This window comes from Cajanus cajan, chromosome 5 (genome assembly GCF_000230855.2).
Source record: "Cajanus cajan strain Asha chromosome 5, NIPB_CcT2T_4, whole genome shotgun sequence".
Lineage (NCBI taxonomy): Eukaryota > Viridiplantae > Streptophyta > Magnoliopsida > Fabales > Fabaceae > Cajanus > Cajanus cajan.
The window spans coordinates 44859190-44879463 of record NC_138521.1 but is presented as its reverse complement, the minus strand read 5'-3'; the positions used below and the strand labels follow the sequence as shown (position 1 = coordinate 44879463).

General features: G+C 32.7%; 1 protein-coding gene across 2 annotated transcripts in view; it reads left to right on the top strand.

Annotated features, from left to right (window-relative positions):
• Nucleotides 1-20274, top strand: part of LOC109811492 (protein PIN-LIKES 3) — a 53351-nt gene that overhangs the window by 8551 nt on the left and 24526 nt on the right. Inside the window, exons 3-7 of one of the 2 annotated variants that reach the window (XM_020375251.3) lie at nt 1712-1791; nt 1874-1998; nt 10295-10416; nt 11128-11361; nt 17465-17557. In XM_020375251.3, the coding sequence (XP_020230840.2) occupies nt 1712-1791; nt 1874-1998; nt 10295-10416; nt 11128-11361; nt 17465-17557 (654 nt within the window). The remainder of the gene's footprint in view (nt 1-1711; nt 1792-1873; nt 1999-10294; nt 10417-11127; nt 11362-17464; nt 17558-20274) is intronic. The other variant, XM_083075252.1, reaches the window with a different exon arrangement.

Sequence of the window (20274 nt, the reverse complement as noted above, 5' to 3'; positions counted from 1 at the left end):
GGTTTGGGACTTTATCTAAATCTTGCCTGATGTGGATTTCTTATGCTCGAAGTCAAGGATTCAAGAACCCCTCTAGAACCTTCTCACTCAACATGGTATGGGTCACACTTGTCATTACACTTCCTTAAAAATTGATGTCAAGTGGTGTTGGGTGAAGCACTTCTTGCCCAAACAAAGAAATTAGAGACCTTTATGCATCCCTATGCCCAACGTGAGCCCTATTCACGTTTGGCCCGATTGCAAATTTTGTACTAGGTAGAATCGCGAGTTGTTCGATTCACTTTCCCCACATTCATCCATACACGTCCATTCATTTCATTTAACAATCCAATCGATCAAACAACTACTTACTACACATATAATGAATGAACATCATTAAGTTGTACAAAATCATCCAGCCAAGTCAAAATTCTCAAATTCATGCACATAGTAACCCTAACCCATAAACACATCACTTCATCATCACTATGTCAATTCAACCAAAAACTAGTACACGAATTCATGAAGTATAATAGGAATCAATTACTAATCGCATTCATACGCATTTACATAAATTTAACACAACAACCTAAGAGGATTAGGAGTTATCACTCTACCCTTATCCTTCATATATGCTCATGGATGTGACAATCTTATTCCCTTCACACTTGGAGTGAGGATCCTATGATTCTATGTACTTCCTGTAGCTATGGTCGTTATTCCATACTCTCTATGGTGGTCTCTTCTAGGTTTCCTTCTACAAGTGTTCTTTAAATTTTAAAAGATGTATAAGAAAACCTAATCCCTTTATTTTATTTTTAATAAGCCTTCAAGTTGGGTTTGAAGTCCAACACCATACTCTCTCTAATTTACAACCCCACTTATTTTATTAAATAAAATATTTCTTTATATTATAACTTAAATTGATCTAATTCATCATTTATTTATTTTAAAAAATGAGATGTTACATCTCCATCATAATTTTATTTAGTATTTAATATAATCAATTGTTGATAGAATTAGCTGCTAGCCTAACATGACAACATTACTAGTTGATGTAATGATCTAACATGACATATTATGCAAAATTATTTTGTTAATTAATTTTGTTGCTACATCAACTAATTTCATTAAAAATTTGATGAAATTAGTATAATATAAGAGTTTGTTTATAAGTTGTAGAGAAATTGAGAGACTCGATTAAGACAAATAAAATTTTAAGGACTAATATTGAACAAGAAGAAATGATAGGAATAAACCCACTAATATTTAAAAAAAAAAAATTCTCTCCTATTGTTGAAATTTATTCAAAATCATAAAATTTTGTAGATTTTACATTTTATTTAATGAATCTTTCATTATTTTGTAGTTCTCATTATTTTTTAACTAATAATAGAGTGTGATTTGAAAGGAGTGTTATCGTTAGCATTCTTTCATAAAAGAATTATAATACTCAAAAGACTTAAAAATTGTGATTAATACTATAAAAAAAATTGCATAGATAATGTAATTCACAAAATAATCTAGTATAGTAATATTTTCTCTTATTTGTTCTTCTTTCTTTATTTCTTCCGCTAACATTTGTGAATATACCTACTATTGTGGGGGTCCAACATTGGCAAATGCTTGCAATTCATTTGACTCATGCCCACAAATTTCTTATTACAATTCACATATACAATGACAAGCATATAAGTGCTTCAATTGCTAATGCACATGTTTGGTTGAACAGCTTTTGTTTTACATATTCACTCCGGCACTCCTCGTTGCTGATTTAGCTGAATCGATTACGTTTGAACGAATGGTTGAAATGTGAGTGAATGAATCCTCCTATCACCATTTCATCTTCTATTTCTTATGTCTTTTTTAATTATCAAATGTTATGTACGTTCAGGTGGTTTATGGTGGTGAATATATTTTTAACATTCTTGGTTGGCTCTATTCTGGGTTGGATGCTTAATAAACTTGCCAAAACCCCTGAACACTTACGTGGCCTTGTCAATGGTTGTTGCGCTACTGGTTGGTACCTCCAAATGTGACTAACATAGCTTTTGTCATATTATTGATTATATCATTTCCTTTTGATTTTAATTTTGCACTTAGTTTTGTGTCATTGTTTTTTGGTCTACTAGTAAAGAAATTATTAAACACTATAGGAGAACATAGTGTTCATGGTCTCAGTTAATCGTGAAGTTGAAATAAATACAAAAAGGGGTTGAATTTGAGTGTATTTTTAAAACTTTTCACAAGTAGACAATTATAATTTAATAAAAGTTGTTTGTCCAAAAGTGTGAGAGATGAGAGATAGAATAAACATATTTTTGTACTGGTTCACTCAATTAAGTTATTTCCAGTTACCTTTAAACTAGAATGGTTCCTTAACTTAAAAAAACTTTTACAACAAGCATTTTATCTATGCTACTAGTGACTACACCAAATATTCTCTATGTCATTCTTGGCCAAAACACAACAACACATTATAGTATTATTTAACTATCCTCTTTAGGTTTACAAGAGAAAAGGTTGAGTGTTTACAAGCTAACACTTAGAGAGAGAATATGTATGTTTAAGTACATTTGAAAGACGTTTTATTTGCTAAGGTAATGATAAATAACTTATGCTTTCTCACTAATTATTCACTGGACGATGATTTTACAAGAAGTTTAAGAATTAGAAGAATTTCTTTAGAGTTTTGACACAACTAAAGAGCGTTTATACACAATATACACCAATGTTATTTTTCTTTTCAAATTTTATTGTATTTATAGGCTTCAGAGTTATATCTATTGGTAGAGCCTTTAACACTTGGTCATTTGAAAGTGATCTTTGATCTTCTTAATATGGTCATTCTTCTCACTTGTTCAGATGCTTTAAGGATTCATAAATGCTTAGGCTTGACAAGGGAATGAAGCAAATAACTTTGATTCCAAATGAGTTGCTTATGCACGGTTAATTCTTTGTGGTTGACTTTTCTTTTTTGGATGTTGCACTCGTTCAGTTTCACTATACCATTCTACACACATTCACAAAAGAGGAAATTGTCTTTAATTCCACAAATCTTTAACTTGACATGTAATTGAAAATTTCAATTTATGATGAAAAATGAATAGAAATCACTTGTTATGTGGAGATTGGTTGAGACTTTAATGATCTTGAAACATGAAATCATTTCCCCCACTAATAAAGGCTTTACAAAATTGCAATTAGGAGGAAGATAAGGAAAGAAAATCAGTTGTAGTTTGGGTTGGACTTGAAACTTAGTTTTTCATTTTATTTAGGCTATCATTTAACTTATTCTAATGGAATAACAAATTTACTTTCTAGTATAATTGAAACTAAAAGAAACACACATAAATGAGGGTTCAACGTGTGTTTAATTGGAAAGTTTACCAAACCTTTTTCTAAGGATGAATACAATAGTTATATGTTCTAAAATCATTTCATCCAAAAAAAAAAAATGAGGATGCAGAAAATAAAGGATATTCAAATTTTTATACTAACTCACTTTATCTGAGTTACGCCAAGTTATCTCCAAACTAGATAGGTTCTACTAACCAATTGTCACTTTTGGTTTACATAGTATTTTCTATACAATTACAACCAAAATTGTGAAAACGTATTTATAAGTATTCTTTTAGCAGATCTCTTCGAGTTAAGCTTAAGAAGTAAGGTTGGTGTAAGGTTGGTGTTTACAAAAATTATTCTTAAGAAGATGATATATAAATTGAGCTCACAAAGTAGTAACTTGCTAAGATAAGAATAAGACTTGAAGGTTAAAACACTAATCATCCAATGGACTAAGTTAGAACTTAATACAAGAGAGAAGAATATCCAAAGCAATAAAGTTTTGGTATAGTTAGCGGGTAGTATCCTCTTCAAATCTTCAAGGGGTCTTGTATTTATAGGCTTCTTAAGCTCTACCTATTGTAAGATGAAGATCCCTTCATAAGTCTGTTCTGACTTTGTCTTAAATGCATGAATTTTTTCTTTTAAAGCATGCATGCATATATGCCGGCTCTTCAAAGCAAAGGCAGTTTGATCGGTTAGATGAAGACGAAATATGCTTTAAAAAGGGTTTACCTTTGAATTTCATCTTCCTATCTTTGTGTATATGCCTTATTAGGTGCCTAGGGGACAACACGTTTTTTTTTTTTTTTTTCTCGATCTCCACTTATATGCAAAAGAGTAAATATTGTAATAAAACCATTATATCAGAGTAGGTAATCACAACAATAATATTTCAAGTTTTTGAATAAGGTCTTTGGACATTTTAAGAGCGCAAACATATATTCATAGCTAGTGCTAGATTTGAACTTGATAAACGTTTGAATAAAAGATACAAGTTTAAGTGCATTAGAGCATCTACAATGGAAGTTGCTTATAAGCAACTTCCAACCACTTTAAATGGGTTCTATTGTGTCACGTCACTCATAAGCAACTCATACTATATTTTTACAATTTTTTCTCTAATAGAAATTGTTTGTAAACATCCCTACTTTTTTACAACTCATACTATATTTTTTGACACCTCACATTACACTTTATGATAAATTTTTATAAAATTAATTATTATGGATAATATATAAATATGAATAACTAACAAAACAAATTACATAATTAAAAAATTACAATAATAAAAAAATTAAATAATAAAAAATACCAAAAATTACAATAATAAAAAAAATTTACATAATAAAAAAATACCAAAAATTACAAAAAAAATTAAATATAAAAATTAAATACTCTCTCTTTCTCTTCACTCTCTCTTCACCGCCTCTTTCTCTTCACTCTCTCTTTCTCTTTGAAGGTTTTATGGTGAGAATCGTAAAACTGGGAGAAGAAGACAATACGTATTGTGGAAGAGTAAAAGGAATAATTGATTCTCTCACACTTTATTTCAATGAGCTGCAGTGCAATATATAATTTGAAAAACAAAATGCACCTAACCAGGATTTCAGCAAAATTAAAACATAATTATCTTGCTCCTAACGTTTAGGAACCACTTATTGACTCTGTTAATGCTTAATAAAAATAATAATAACTAAATTTCAGTTACAAAAGCACAGTTTTAACACTCCTCCTTGTTTTAGGAACTGCAAACTCCAATTCTTTTCCTGAGAAGTTCAAATTTGCTGATAGGTAATGACTTTGTAAATATGTCAGCTAGTTGATCTTTAGTCTTGCAGTAAACTAAGTTTACTTCTCCACTTTGCTTCATCTCTCTCAAAAAGTAGAGCTTGATATTGAAATGTTTAGTCTTCCCATGACACACTGGATTGTTTGCAATAGCAATTGTTGCTTGGTTGTCAACAAAAATTTCAGTTTTGTTCTTCTGGTGTAAAAGTAAATCACTTAAAATCTTCTTCAACCATAAAACTTGATTTACAGCTGCTGTTGCAGCTATGAATTCAGCTTCAGCAGTAGATTGTGCTACAATCTCTTGCTTCTTTGTGCACCATGAGAAAACTCCAGAGCCTAGGCTGAAACAATATCCTGAAGTACTCTTCATGTCATCAACAGATCCAGCCCAATCACTATAAGAGAATCCGTACAATTTGAATTCTTGACACTTCTCAAATTTGACACCATAATCAATAGTGCCTTTAACATACCTCAATATTCTTTTTGCTGTTTTTAAATGCATTTCACTTGCACAATGCATAAAACGAGACAAGAGACTTACAGCAAATAGAATGTCCGGCCTTGTTGTAGTGAGATACATTAGACATCCAATCAAGCTCCTATAATATCCTTCATCAATTTTATCAGCACCATCTTCCTTGCTCAACTTCTCCTTTTGATTCATTGGTGTGCTAACAGATTTGCATTCCTCCATTTGAAATTTCTTCAAAATTTCCTTTGCATATTTTCTTTGACAGATAAAAACTTCATTCACACTTTGTTTTATCTCAATTCCAAGAAAAATAGGTCATGAGACCAAGATCTGTCATTTCAAAGGCTTGCATCATTTCTTGTTTGAACTCCTCAACCAGTCTTGTGTCATCTCCAGTCACTAAAAGATCATCAACATAGAGGGAAACTATGAGAAGGTTATGTCCCTTATGTTTCACATAAAGAGTGGACTCGGATAAGCTTTTTGCAAAGCCTATGCTCAATAGGTGATCATTTATCTTGCTGTACCAAGCCCTTGGTGCTTGCTTTAGGCCATAGAGGGCCTTTTTAAGAAGATAGATTTTATCTTCTTCACCTTTCTTCACAAATCCTTCTGGCTGCTCCACATATATTTCTTCTTGAAGTTCTCCATTTAAAAAAGCTGATTTAACATCTAATTGAAATATTTTCCAGCCATTTTGTGTAGCCACTGCTAGCACCAATCTAATTGTATCCAATCTAGACACAGGAGCAAAAGTGTCAGAATAATCAACACCAAAAATTTGTGCATACCCTTTTACTACGAGTCTGGCCTTGTACTTGTTGATTGAGCAATCTGCATTAAGCTTTGTTCTGAAAACCCATTTAACTCCAATGACTTTTCTATCTTCAGGCTTTTCAACAAGTTCCCAAGTCTGATTTTTTTCAATCATGGCTAGCTCCTCCTGCATTGCAGCCCTTCACTTGGGATCTTCTTGTGCATCCCAGTACCCTGCAGGTTCAAGGACAGCAACGTTGCACCTTTGGTAAATATCAGAGACCAATCTAGTGCCTCTTACAGGAATATGATCAACTAACTCATCTTGATTGTGCAAAGGGTCAACTGCTGAAATTTTTTCTACATTATTCGAACTCCATTTCTCATTCTCCATGAAGTGCACATCTCTACTTATCAAAATTTTCTTTGTGTGAGGTTGGAAAATTCTATAAGCTTTAGAAACTGAACTGTATCCCACAAATACACCAGGTTCAGCCTTTTTGTCAAGCTTGTCTCTCTTAATCTGTGGCACATAAGTAAAACAAAAGCATCAAATACTTTAAAGTTTTTTAAAAAAGGTTTATAGCCATACCAAACTTCAAAAGGAGTCTTCCCATCAACGACTTTCATGGGCAGTCTATTTAGCAAAAATACTGCAGTGTTTGCAGCCTCTACCTAGTATTCCTTAGGTAACCCTTTCTCATGAAGCATACATCTGACCATTTCCATTATCGTTCGGTTCTTTCTTTCACTAACCGCATTTTGTTGAGGGGTATATGGAGTTGTTAATTGATGCTCAATGCCAGCTTCCTCACAATACATGTTGAATTGTTCTGAAGTGTACTCCTTGCCATTATCAGACCTCAGTACTTGAATCATGCAGCCACTTTGCTTTTCAATCCACTACTTAAATCTCCAAAATACACCTGCAACTTCTGACTTAGACTTGAGAAAGTAAATCCAGCACATTCTGGAAAAATCATCTATGAAGATGATATAATATTTACTCTCTTTAAGTGAAGCCGTTCTTTGAGGTCCAGCCAAATCAGTGTGAATTAATTGCAGCCTCTCTGTTGCTCTCCAAGTTGCTTGCTTGAATGGTAATCTTGTTTGCTTGCCATATTGACATGCTTCGCAGCTTGGTAATTCAGAATCTAAGTGAGGTAAGCCACGAGCCAATTCCTTTCGTTGCATATTCAACACAGCTGCATTATGAAAATGACCCAACCTTTTGTGCCAAATCTCTGTACTATTTGTAGTAGCTGGATATGCTGCCTGCTCCTCCTCCATGGGATCAAGTGTGAAACTTCTGCCACTCATTTTAATACTAAAAATTTCCTTGTTATTGACATCTTTAATAAAACAATGCTTATTTTCAAAGTTGAGTTTAAATCCCTTCTCAAGTAATTGTCCGAAACTAAGCAAGTTTTGATCAATTTCAGGCACATACAAAACATCATGAATTAATTTTGTACCTTTGCAACTTTCAATGGCTACAGTTCCCTTTCCTTCAGCAATAATGAAAACACCATTACCAATTCTGACTTTTGATACCTTTGATCTGTCCAGCTCTCTGAAAAGCTCTTGATCGTGGGTCATGTGATTGGTACAACCACTGTCTACTAACCAACATTCAGTTGAACTACTGCTTGTAAAACATTTTGCTACAAACAATTGTTCTTCTTCTTGCTGGCCAGCAACTTGAGCCTCATTCTTCTGTTGAAAATTGCTTTTGCAAATTCTCACATGATGTCCTAGCTTGTTGCACTTTTCACACTTGACATCGGGTCTTCTCCAACATTTGAAAGGAGGATGACCCATTTTTCCACAATGCTTGCAAGGAGGAAACTCTCTGTTCCCTTTTTCATTATTTTTGCTGGTGTTGGTGGCTGCTTCTGAACCTTTGAAGTTCTTCTTGTAATTCTTCAATTTTTTCTTTTCTGCTTGGTTGATTTGCAATTTAGCTTGCAATGCTCCTTCCACATAAACTTCATCCCTCATTTTGCTCCTTTGCTCTTGGGCCTGCATAGCACTTACAAGTTCTGCCAAGGTGATCTTTGACAAATCCTTAGTATTTTCCAATGAGGTAATAGAAGCCTCAAATTTTTCAGGAACTGTTACCAATATTTTCTGAACTATTCTTGAATCAGAAAATTCAGTACCTAGTAATCTCACCTTGTTTTCAATGCCAAGAAGTTTGTTAGCATACTCCTTGATTGTTTCTGACTCCTTCATTTTTTGCATCTCAAATTCTCTAACCAGATTCAGTGCTTGCATTCCCTTGATCCTTTCATCTCCTTCATATTCATCCTTGAGGAAATTCCAGATTTGAAATGCTGATTTGATTGTCATGATTCTGGTAAAAATGTCTTGTGAGACAGCAGCAAACAAAGTAGCTCTTACCTTTGGCTTTCTTGCTTTCCTCTCCTTATGATGTTTAATCTGAGCCATAGTTGGATTGGTTGGTAAAGGAGGAACATCGTAGTCTTCCTCAACAGCTTCCCAAAGGTCATTTGCCTCAAGGTGTGCCTCCATTCTTGCTACCCAGATGTGATAATTATCACCATCAAACACAGGCGGTGCTAGTGCTGTGTAAGGAGTTTCAGAATCCATCTTTGATGAACTGAAACAAGATGTTTAGGCTTTTATGGTGGGTTTTACTAGGTTCACTCACAAGTCCTTCTAAGAAGAAGGCTCTTGATACCAATTTGAAGGTTTTATGGTGAGAATCGTAAAACTGGGAGAAGAAGACAATACGTATTGTGGAAGAGTAAAAGGAATAATTGATTCTCTCACACTTTATTTCAATGAGCTGCAGTACAATATGTAATTTGAAAAACAAAATGCACCTAACCAGGATTTCAGCAAAATTAAAACATAATTATCTTGCTCCTAACGTTTAGGAACCACTTATTGACTCTGTTAATGCTTAATAAAAATAATAATAACTAAATTTCAGTTACAAAAGCACAGTTTTAACACTCTTCACTCTCTCTTTACCGCGCACCATGGAAGTCTGGTCGGAGTTTTGCGCGCACGACGGGGGGGTCCAGTCAGGGAGTTCCGCGCGGTAGAGATTTCTAGACATGGATGCGCTCTAAGAACATGGCCGTCGGAGGGAGGGGGTCGACCAAGAGCAGTAACAGGTGAGGAAAGTTTTATCAGTTTTTTTAGTTTGCAAAACACGTTCCACCTTGGATGAACCTCATCCAATCAAATCTCTCCATTTTCAATTTTACAGGGTTAAGAATCGTTGCTTCTACAAGCAACAAAGAAAAAAAATTTAAGAACCGTTGCTGCCACGTATATTTACTCCAACGGGAATTTCTTGTAAGCACCGTTGCTTACAAGTAAGACACACAACAAACACCCCCCCACTGAAAGTGCTCTTAGATGTTGGACGAATGTTTCATTAAAAGTGCAAACATATTGGGACAAATATTTACTTAGTTAATTTTATGTGTGTACTTAGGAAGATTATGATAACTCAAAGTTTATAAACGTCTTGCTCTTCCCTTGGATGCATGTATCGTACACATGCTTATAAACCATTAGTCTATCAAAGTTTATATTATTTTTGTTATCATTAAAACTTTGAAAAGTTGATAGTTACATAAACGTATTTGGTTCAATAATAATTTCATGGAGTGTGTAAGTCTAAAGGTTATTTACATTATTAACTAATAAAAATCATTTTTATACAATGTTCAAGATACATATTATAAAAGTTAATGAACTCAATGTGTGTGTGTAAAAAACATCTACATTACCATAGTTCATTTTAATTGAATTCTTTATTTTTTTTATAGTTTTTTAAATAACTTTACAAAATGATTATTTCTCAAAATTAATCATTTACCAAACATACAGTTGTGTGAAGCTACTTAATCTACTTTAATACCTTTACTCTCATTTTCTTATATGTGAGAGTGGCTGTGCATGCAGGGAATTTGGGAAATTTGCTTCTTATTATTGTCCCTGCAGTTTGTGAGGAGAGCAGTAGCATATTTGGAGATTCATCCACCTGCTCGACTTATGGAGATGCTTATGCAGCAATATCAACAGGAGTATGATTATGTTTGCTTTTTATATATATATATTGAGAGAGATCCACTTACTTCAAGATCAATTAATGATTCTTTATTTACATAAAATTTCAAATATATCAAATCGTTAAATAATTTTTTGATGTATAGATTAAATTTAAAAATTTTAAAAAAAAAATTAAAAATTATTTGATACTCTGTTTTATTAATTTAAATTGATGGATAATTATAAAAATATTTTATATGTTGATTTGAATTAAAAAATTGAAATATCAAATAGTGTTCAACTTTTTTTAAAAAATTTACAAACTTGATCTATGATTAAGAATTTTTTTTAAATTTAATGATTAAATCATTGAAATTATTTGATGTAAAACATAAATTATTAAGTGGAATAAATGTAAGTGAATCCCTCCTCTCTCTTTCTCTCTCTATATATGCCAAATTATATTTTTTAATTAACCATAAAGGAAACACGTTTTGAATACACGATATACCAAATGACATGCCTGTATCACTTGTGTGTTCTAATATATTCACGAGTTTGAATTAAGTCCACTACTTGTTTATGTATAGAGTAACTTATCAATATCTAAGTGGTAATAAACTATAATGGGACACAATGTAGTGTCGAGTATTTATTTCAATCCTTCCATACAAGGTATTTTTATTGAATATGCTAATTTCCTTGTTTGTAGCCATAATTTTATCAACTTTGTTATTTTATTGTAGGTAGGTACAGCTTTTATATGGTCATATTTGTTAATCATCATGGGTCCAAGTAAAGATAAAAGCACTCAAAATGAGAATTCTAGTGACACCACAACCAGTGCAATTTATTCTGCTGGAACTTTGGAAGAACTTCCGGCAAATATCACAGAACCATTACTTACTTCAACTGAGTCTGTGAGCATTGACAACCTTCCAGTTCATCTTCAATCACCATCAGACAGAAATGGGAGAAAGGTCATTGCCCCTAACTCTAACAATTCACTATCTTTATTCATTTATTTTTACTTAAGAAATTTTTTTTATTGAAATGAAAAAAATGGACTTTAAATCTTTTAAAAAATGATGCATTCTTAAAATAACAATTTTATCTAATTAATATTTTTGTAAGTGTTTAGAATGATATATAATGACTTTGCACTTTTCATTCATAAAATAAAGTGAAAGCACAAAGACTCATTGTTTATCATTAGATCTTGGACATTTCTTTAATAATGTGTGTTTTGACGAGCGTTTGCAAAATTAATTTTGATTTAAATTGATTTTTAAGTGATGTTATTTATATTTGGATGTTTCCATTCTTAAAGTAAGTTGAAGAACTTAGTATAAAATTTTGGTTTAAATAATTTTTTATCCCTATAAATAAAAGTTTTGGTTTTAATCTTTTTATTTTTTTTAATTTCATCCCTATAAAGTTTTTTTTATAATTTTTTTATAGTTAAATTTAATCAAGAAAAGCTAAACAATTTATAGGGACAAAAATAGAAGTCATAAAATTATATGGAACAAAACGAAAACAATTAAAATTTGGGAGGATAGAAATGAAAACAAAAAAAATTGAGGGGATAAAAATAAAATTAAAAAGAATTAAAAGGATTAAAAAAAAAAAAACTTACTTTATAGTGATTAAATATTTATTTGAGTTAAATTTGTAAAACTTAAACTTTGAAATACAATAAATACACTAATATAGAGTAAAAATCTATAACAAATGGACTAGCCACTAACAAAAAAAAAGTATAAGTTTGTAATATGCATAAAATATCATAATCACTCTTATAAATGTACAAAAAGCAAATATAACATATAAGTAGAAAAAACTAAATATAAAATAAGGGGTAGAGATAGAAAAATGAATCATAGCACATGAACATGAAATAATAAAAAAATTAGATGAAGGATAAACAAAATTACTTTAGCACTCTTTCTGCATCACATTGATATCTGTTTTAAACTACATTAAGCAAAATAACTTTTTTATTATTTCATGCATGTGCAATACCACTCATTTTGACATCTTTGTCATATTTTCTTTTTTGTTCTTAATTTTTTTATATTTCCTTCATAATTTGAAGGTGATTGCAATTGTATTGATTTTTATGAAGCTTTATGTTTAAGGTTTGATTTTTTTAGTTGGTCACTAAAAATTAAGAACTTTACTTTGTACAAGTGTACATTAAAGTTTCAAATTTATAAATTTAGTTTAAATTAATAGAAGTTTAGTCCATTCAAAATAAGATTAATTTAATTTTAATCCTTTTAATTCTAGCTACTTTTCATTTTAATCCTCTTAATTTTGAATTGTATTATTTTGGTTCTCTTGAATTTTAGTTTTTCTTTTCTTTTCATTTTGGTCATTTTCTATTTTGGTCTCTATAATTTTCTCATTTTTTTATTTTGTTCTCCGTAATTTTTTGGATTTTCTATTAGATTTAACAATTGTGACACTCTCTATCTCACATGCTAACATAGTATATAATTTAATAATGATAGAAGAAATTTTGGAAAATAACTTTATGAATAATTCAAATTCCTTGGGTGGAAGTATCACATACAAACGAAATCAAAATAATAAACAAAATTGAGATCTAGTAAAGTAATTACAAAGCAAAATCTAACATTTATTTCTAATATAAAAAGACCAAGCCAACAAAATTATAATCCTTACTACCATTCCAATATCACATCTTATCAGAGTACAACTTAGCATAAGGCCTAAGCCTCGTCTCCAGCTTCATCATTCTCATGGTAAAACTCACTTGCAAACATGCATACACCAAAACACCAACCTAGAGAAAGGGACTTAGAAATATATAACTCTAGCTACCAGTGTAAGATATGTCCAGGTAGCCACACACATTAAGGCATTACATATATACATCATATATATATATATATATATATATATATATATATATATATATCAACAAATAAGAAATTGCATAGTCAAGTATTCAATAGTTCATCACTCACCAACATATTTCAACACTCCAACATGCATAACACAACACAATACTACACATCACACACTTCTCATACATTTACAACACAAGATACATGTTATTAACATTGTTTTAAGCATACTCACGCTCGACGTGATCAACTCATGCCCAAGGCTTGATACTCGTGTGGTAGAGATCCTTTAACTCATTCATGCCCGATGCTAATCCTATTGTGCCCTATGAATATAAGATAAGGCGTGTCTATGTAAATCACGCTCGATGCTACATAACCCACGCTTGATGTCATCAAGGTAGTGAGTCTTTACCTTACCTATGTTTGGCGCTATATAACCTGAAGTAGACATCATCAAGGTAGAGAGCCTTTAACTTACTCACAGCCAACATCACTCATCTTGCACTTGATGTCACTAAGTTAGAGAGCTCCTAGGACAATCACGCCCGATGCCCCTCAACCCATGCCTAACATAACTAACTCAACGAGCTCATAACTAACTCATGTTCGACACTACTTACACGCTCCCAATGTTAGTGAAACATTGAGCCTCTGACTTGTATCACGCTCAACGTGTGAAGTTATGCCTGGCGTGAAGATGATTTTTGCATTTGGTAGAATCAAGATTTAGCTCAATCACTTGTATTTCTCCAATAATTTTGACATGCAACACACAAAACAAAATGCATACACTATAATCAACTCAAGTGCAATAAAAATTTCAACATGCAACCAACAAGAATTCAAATCATCATTTTTATTCTCCTTCCATCAAGAACAACAAAAACTAATTGACAAGGAATCTTCACCTCTTAATTCATCAAAACAACTAAATATAGATGGATTAAAAAACAATCAACATATACAACACAAAATAGCCAATTTACAAGCTTCCTTTACCTTGAATTTTCTAGAGAAGAAGAAAGGGAAGAAACTTGAGAAATCCTAAACTCTCTTACGATGACTTCTTCTTTTGATTCTCAACTATGAATCTCAACTCAACTCTTACTAAACATGCTTCGGGGAAGAATTAGAGCCAATATGTGAAGTTAGAAAGAAGAATGCTTTCCCTTGGCTTTAGAGCTTCACTCTTTAACTTCTCTCTATAATTCTTAAGGATGTGAACTTATGAAGTTCAAGTCTATAGAAAACCTTAAATATCTTCTCCTAAATTTGGTCGATAATGACCTCAACTCACAACAACTACTAAGCAACTAAATTCATAATAATTTCTTAATCCTTAGAGTTTTAAAACATTAAAGCAACAAATCACATAAATCATTTGGTTAATAAAATTAAATAAACTATTAAAAATTCATAGTGTTACAGGGGCTCCTAAACTTGGTTATCCGTAAGGTCATGAATCCCCAAGCTTTTATACAAGGAAGACGTTCCCTAGTAGGTATTTTGTATCATAACCATCACAAAATAAATTATGTATGTGATACATGTCATACAAGACTCGATGCATACTTATATCAAACATAGTATTCATCACATACTCGATTTAAACATCAAAACAATCACATCCTAACTAGGCAATCTCGCCCAATCTTTATCACGGCTAATTAAGCCTTGACTTAGAATTCATATCACATGACCATCACATGCTCCACACATAACTCATCAAATATTTCATAAATTCATCATGAGGTCATTTTCACCACTACATGTGTACAATTAATAGTGATTCAACACAACATTTCTGGCTAACCTATATAATTCATTCAACATTAGTATTCCCACAAAAATGTCATATTATACATATAAGCTAATAATTATGCATGAACAGAGTGACATCCGACGTGGGGTACCCTACACCCAAAGTGTAGTCTAAGTAGAGAGCACATGTTGCTATCTAGTAAGGATTCGCTTGACATGATCCTTTCGCGCCTGATGAAATTACAACAGAGAGCCCCTGGAGCTCCCATGCCCAGCGTGAACCCCTTCACACCTAATGTTAAGGTAATAGAGAGCAACCCTTGCTTTTTTTCACTCTCGTGCCTGACAATCGTTCATGGCACTCAACATAGTGTTAAAATAGAAGTTTCTGTTGAAAATATCAAATTTCGCACATGACAATCAATATACAACTTTATGAATCCCAGTTAGTAATAATGTATGATAAGCATAAACTAATAGTAATATCATCAATTTACATGCTCATATTAATTTTTCATTACTAATTTAGTTTATTTTATTCGTATAGGTACCCATAAATCACAATTTTATATAATTAGACAGAAGTACAATGACTACTTATTAATTACTTTTAATTAGGACACAACAAAATCATATAGAACACAAAACATGTTGCAACCATAGGATTAGGATTTCCTCCTCACACAACATACATGATAGAATGAGATTTGGGGCCAATATCCTACCCACAGATATCCCACACTCCAAAGCAAGATTATTTTCTCTTCCTTATCTCAACAAAGATCATCTATCCTAGGCAAAAATATTTATTCTTAATAGTTACTTGATTAAGTTGGTAGTAGTTTACGCACAATCTCACACTTCCATCCTTTTTCTTGATTGACAGCACAAGTGCTCCCCAAGGTGATACACTTGACCTAATAAATTGTTTCTCTTGAAGTTCTTTTATTTGTTTCTAAGTTCGACTAAATCCTTAGTGGATATCCTATAAGGTACTAAAAATATATGGACTGTGCCAAAAACCCATAGATTGACAATATCTTATGATTAGACTAAATTACCATGACTACTTATTAATTAATTTTAACTAGGGCACAACATAATCATATAAGACACATAACACATGTTACAACAATAGTTTTGGGGTTTTCCTCCCACACAACATACACAACAAAACGACAATAGGGGATAATCTCCTACTTCACAGATATCTCACACCTAGAGCAAGATTACACACTCTTCCTTACCTTGATAAGAAATTGCGGACAATCGCATGCTTCTAGGGTGGTCACCATTTAGATCTACCAGTAGCTCCTCAATTTCTTCAAAGCATAGAGGGTAGAGTAGAAGTGTTAAAATAACTAATGTAACCTTAATATGTCTATTACCAAAGTGTTACAACAACTAATCTGATGACAAAGAAGAAAATGAAACAAAAAGATTTTACAAGAACAAAATTAAAAAAATCAAAAGACTAAAAGAAAAGCCACCCTATTATACCAAGACTAAAAAGCTTTTTAAGCTTAAAATTTTCAACCAACACATAATCTGTCAAAAGTTATTTAAACTTAAAATCAATTCATCAATATGAAACCAAACATGTGACTATTTATTGAAAATTATGTTACCTAGTATTTCAACATGATTTTTGAACATGTGCTGTGAAGCCAAACACGTTATTAGGCTCATTTGGATTAACTTCTCATTAATCACTTCTAGAAGATAAAATAGGGAGGAAAGTGAGATAAACTTCTCCATAAGGTAAAACTAGCTTGTTTATAAGCTAATTTGTAGAAGTTCTCTCATATTAATTGTTCCAAAAAATTATTTTTTACTTTTGCAGAAATTAATTTTAACTTATAAAGAAATTTATATTATTTTTTCTTATTATTTTTTTCCTCTTAAAAGTACTTCTAGAGAAATTTTCTCAAACCAACCACTATTAAAATTAAAATGCATATGTACATCTTAAGTAAGGCCATTATTATGGTTTCTAAAACTTTGTTACTTATACCTTCCTAGAATGGAAGCCCATAGGAATTCAATTCCTGTAGTGAAAAACACTACATTAAAATGTTGGAAAACAAATATAAAAGAAATAGTAGATACACCAAATTTTATAATTGAAAGGTTAACAATAAACACTACATTTGTGGAATTGGCTGATATTTTTGGTTTCATATTTTTACTTTTTCATATGGCTCTACATTGTACATTAGATGTCTAAATAAAATCATTCAATGAAGTTACGTTCTTTGTACTCTAATTATAAAGTGAAGTTTTCATTATGGCGAAATGTGTTAAGGATCTAATTCTAAATCATTTGGTTAACTTTGATACAACAACCACTTGATCCAAAGTTTATGTTAATTATAGGGTTAAGATTTATTTTTTCAATTAAAAAGGTAGATTGTTGAATATCGTTTTCAATCTTCTTATGCAGATGCGAATCTTGGATTATATCACATATCCCATTACAAAATGCATGGGATGTGTCAAACTAGAATTGGTGTTTACACCATCAACAATTGCAGTGGTAAATATTTGTAATCATTGTGAGATGAATTTTCATTAATAACTATTATTATAAATAGAAAATGATTAAATAGAGTAAATTATAGATCTTGTATTTGGGTTAACTTATAAATCAATCTAGTTAGGTGGTGAGTGAATGTCAAATTAGGGATATATATATATATATACCAGATGTCCCGTAAGTGGATCTAGGGAAAACGGGAAAGGAGGAATATGCAGATGAGCATGCAACAATTAAAATCATATTTACGCGGCGGTAGTCCGCACAATACTGGGTATCAAGGGCACACCTGACGAGTCAGGCTTACGAATCCCAGGTTTTCACAAAGTTTTATGATGCAAGAAATAAAAGAAGAAGAAAGAGTAATACAAAATTGTTGTATTGATTGAACAAGAAGATACAAAGGCAAGAGAGAAGGAGGAGGTTCTCACTCTAGACTCTCTTCACGCTTACCAGTTCCCCCTCTATTGTGGGCAGGATACAAATTTATAGAAAACTTAAAGATACTATTACAACAGTGATTACTATTACAACAATAAAATGAGTTTTCCGCTACAGTGAACAGTACACTTCCGCTTCCGCTACAGTGAACAATACACTTCCGCAAAATGAGCAGTAATTGTTGACTCTGGGTTGTTGACTTTTTTCGTCAGGATGACGTCAGGATGTCGTTAATATTCAGAGCCGGAATAGTGCTTTAACAGCGATTGGAGGAACTCAGTCTTCTTCGGATGCTTCATCAAGGTTGATTCCGAAGCAATCATCTTCATTCTGGAAATATGACCCGGATGAAGAGGATGGAGAAGAGACTTCCTTCTTGGCTTTTCCTTTCGACGAACTGGACTCTGAGTCTGTCTGTAGGAGCTCAAGAATTTGATGAAGATTTGTTGCTAAAGCTTCATCGTTTGTGGATGCTGCAAGGGCTGCTGCGATCTTAGCCTTTCGATTAAGAAACTGGCAAGTTTCTGGATCAGCGGCCTTGAGGCTCTTGGGATTCTTTTGGAACCAAAGCGCTACTCCTTGTGTATTGGCTCGGGATGCATCAAACTGATCCCACCATTTGACAGAGGCTTGCTTGCCTAAGATTGGAAGAAGCTTGGAGGTCTTCTTGAACTGGTGTTGCCAGGCAAAGATCCAAGCTAAAGAGAACTTTGAGAAGAAATGAAGAGATGTATGGAACTGGCTGGTCCCCTCTTCAAACCTTGATTTGAACTGATTATATCCTTCTTTGATGTCTGGGGGAAGGATACTCAGGATTGGTCCAAAATACTCCCACCACTCGGCGAACCATTGTGGAAAGAAATACCGAATATTTTGTTTAAAATAAATAAGCCAGGAGTGCCTGTGGTGTTTGTTTTGAAACCAAAAAACATTTGTCCAGGCATTAAGATAATCCCAGTAATTGTACCCAATTGGGTCAAATGGCTGAGAAAATTTTCTGACTTGATTGGATTTATTGTCAAAATCTTTGAAAGTCAAAATTTTGAGGATTTGAATTGTTGAGTGCGTGATAAGCTGGTTATCATTTTTGTCAAAATTGTGTTTAATTGAAACAGATTTAGAATCCACCAGTATGAATTCGTAAAATCTCCTTGTCTTGATAAGACTAAGGGGTTTGAAAAGAAAACCTGGTGGAAAGATTTTTTCGCAAATCTTGTTTGGATTTGGATCCCAAAATTCGGGTTCCATTTGGATTGTAGGATAAAACCTTCCTTCTTTTGGTAGATAGGAAGATGGTTGTTTTTGGGCAACTGGCTGAGGCTGCTCAACCAATTCTTCTGATTTGGAAATTTTTGAAATAATTGATTTCAGATATGGGTCAGGTTCTTCTGCAAGAATCTGTTTCCAGGCCTTGGAAGGTTGTTTTTGGGTAATTGGTTGAGGTTGCTCGACCAATTCTTTTGGATGTAAAGTTACCTTTGATTTGGAAATTTATGAAATAATTGATTTCAGGTTTTGATCCCAAAAGAGGTCATTAGGTTCTTCTGAAAAAATTTGTTTCCAGGATTTGGAAGGGAGGTTGGTTAACCCACAATCCTAAAGGGCTAGAAGGGTTGGAAGTGCCATGGCATAGTCCGATGGCTTGGTTTGATGGGTAGATGACCCTGCTTTGGTTTGCTGAGTAGATGACCCAGCGATTGGTTTGTTTTGCTGAGATGACCCAGCTTGGGTTAATGACCCTTTGTGTGAGGTTTCTGAGGAAACCTTGATTGATTTGTCATCCTCAATTGAGGATGCTGATTTTGCTGGGCGATTTGGTTTGCCCAGAACGATTCCCTTTCCCCTTCCCCTAGAAGAGGATGATCGCGGCCTTAATTTAGGCGTCATTGCATTCTGTCTTTCCCTGTAGAAATTCACGGGTAAGATAGTCAGGTAAAGTGTTTGAGGTGCCTTTGATATATTCAATGTCAAAATCAAAAACACTTAAAATTGCTTGCCAGCGGGCAAAGATTTGTTTTGATGCTAAATTTTTAACATCCTTTTGCAAAATATCTTTGGCTGATTTACAATCAACACGGACTAAAAATTTTTGATTCAACAAATCAGATTGAAATTTTGAAATACATAGAATAATGGCCAAAACTTCTTTTTTAACAATAGAATAATTTTGTTGGGCCTTGTCCAATGTTTTGATGTGAAAGCAATGCAATTTTCAGAATCATGCATGGCTTGTTTGAGAACACCTCCATAACCAATATCAGAGGCATCAGTTTCGA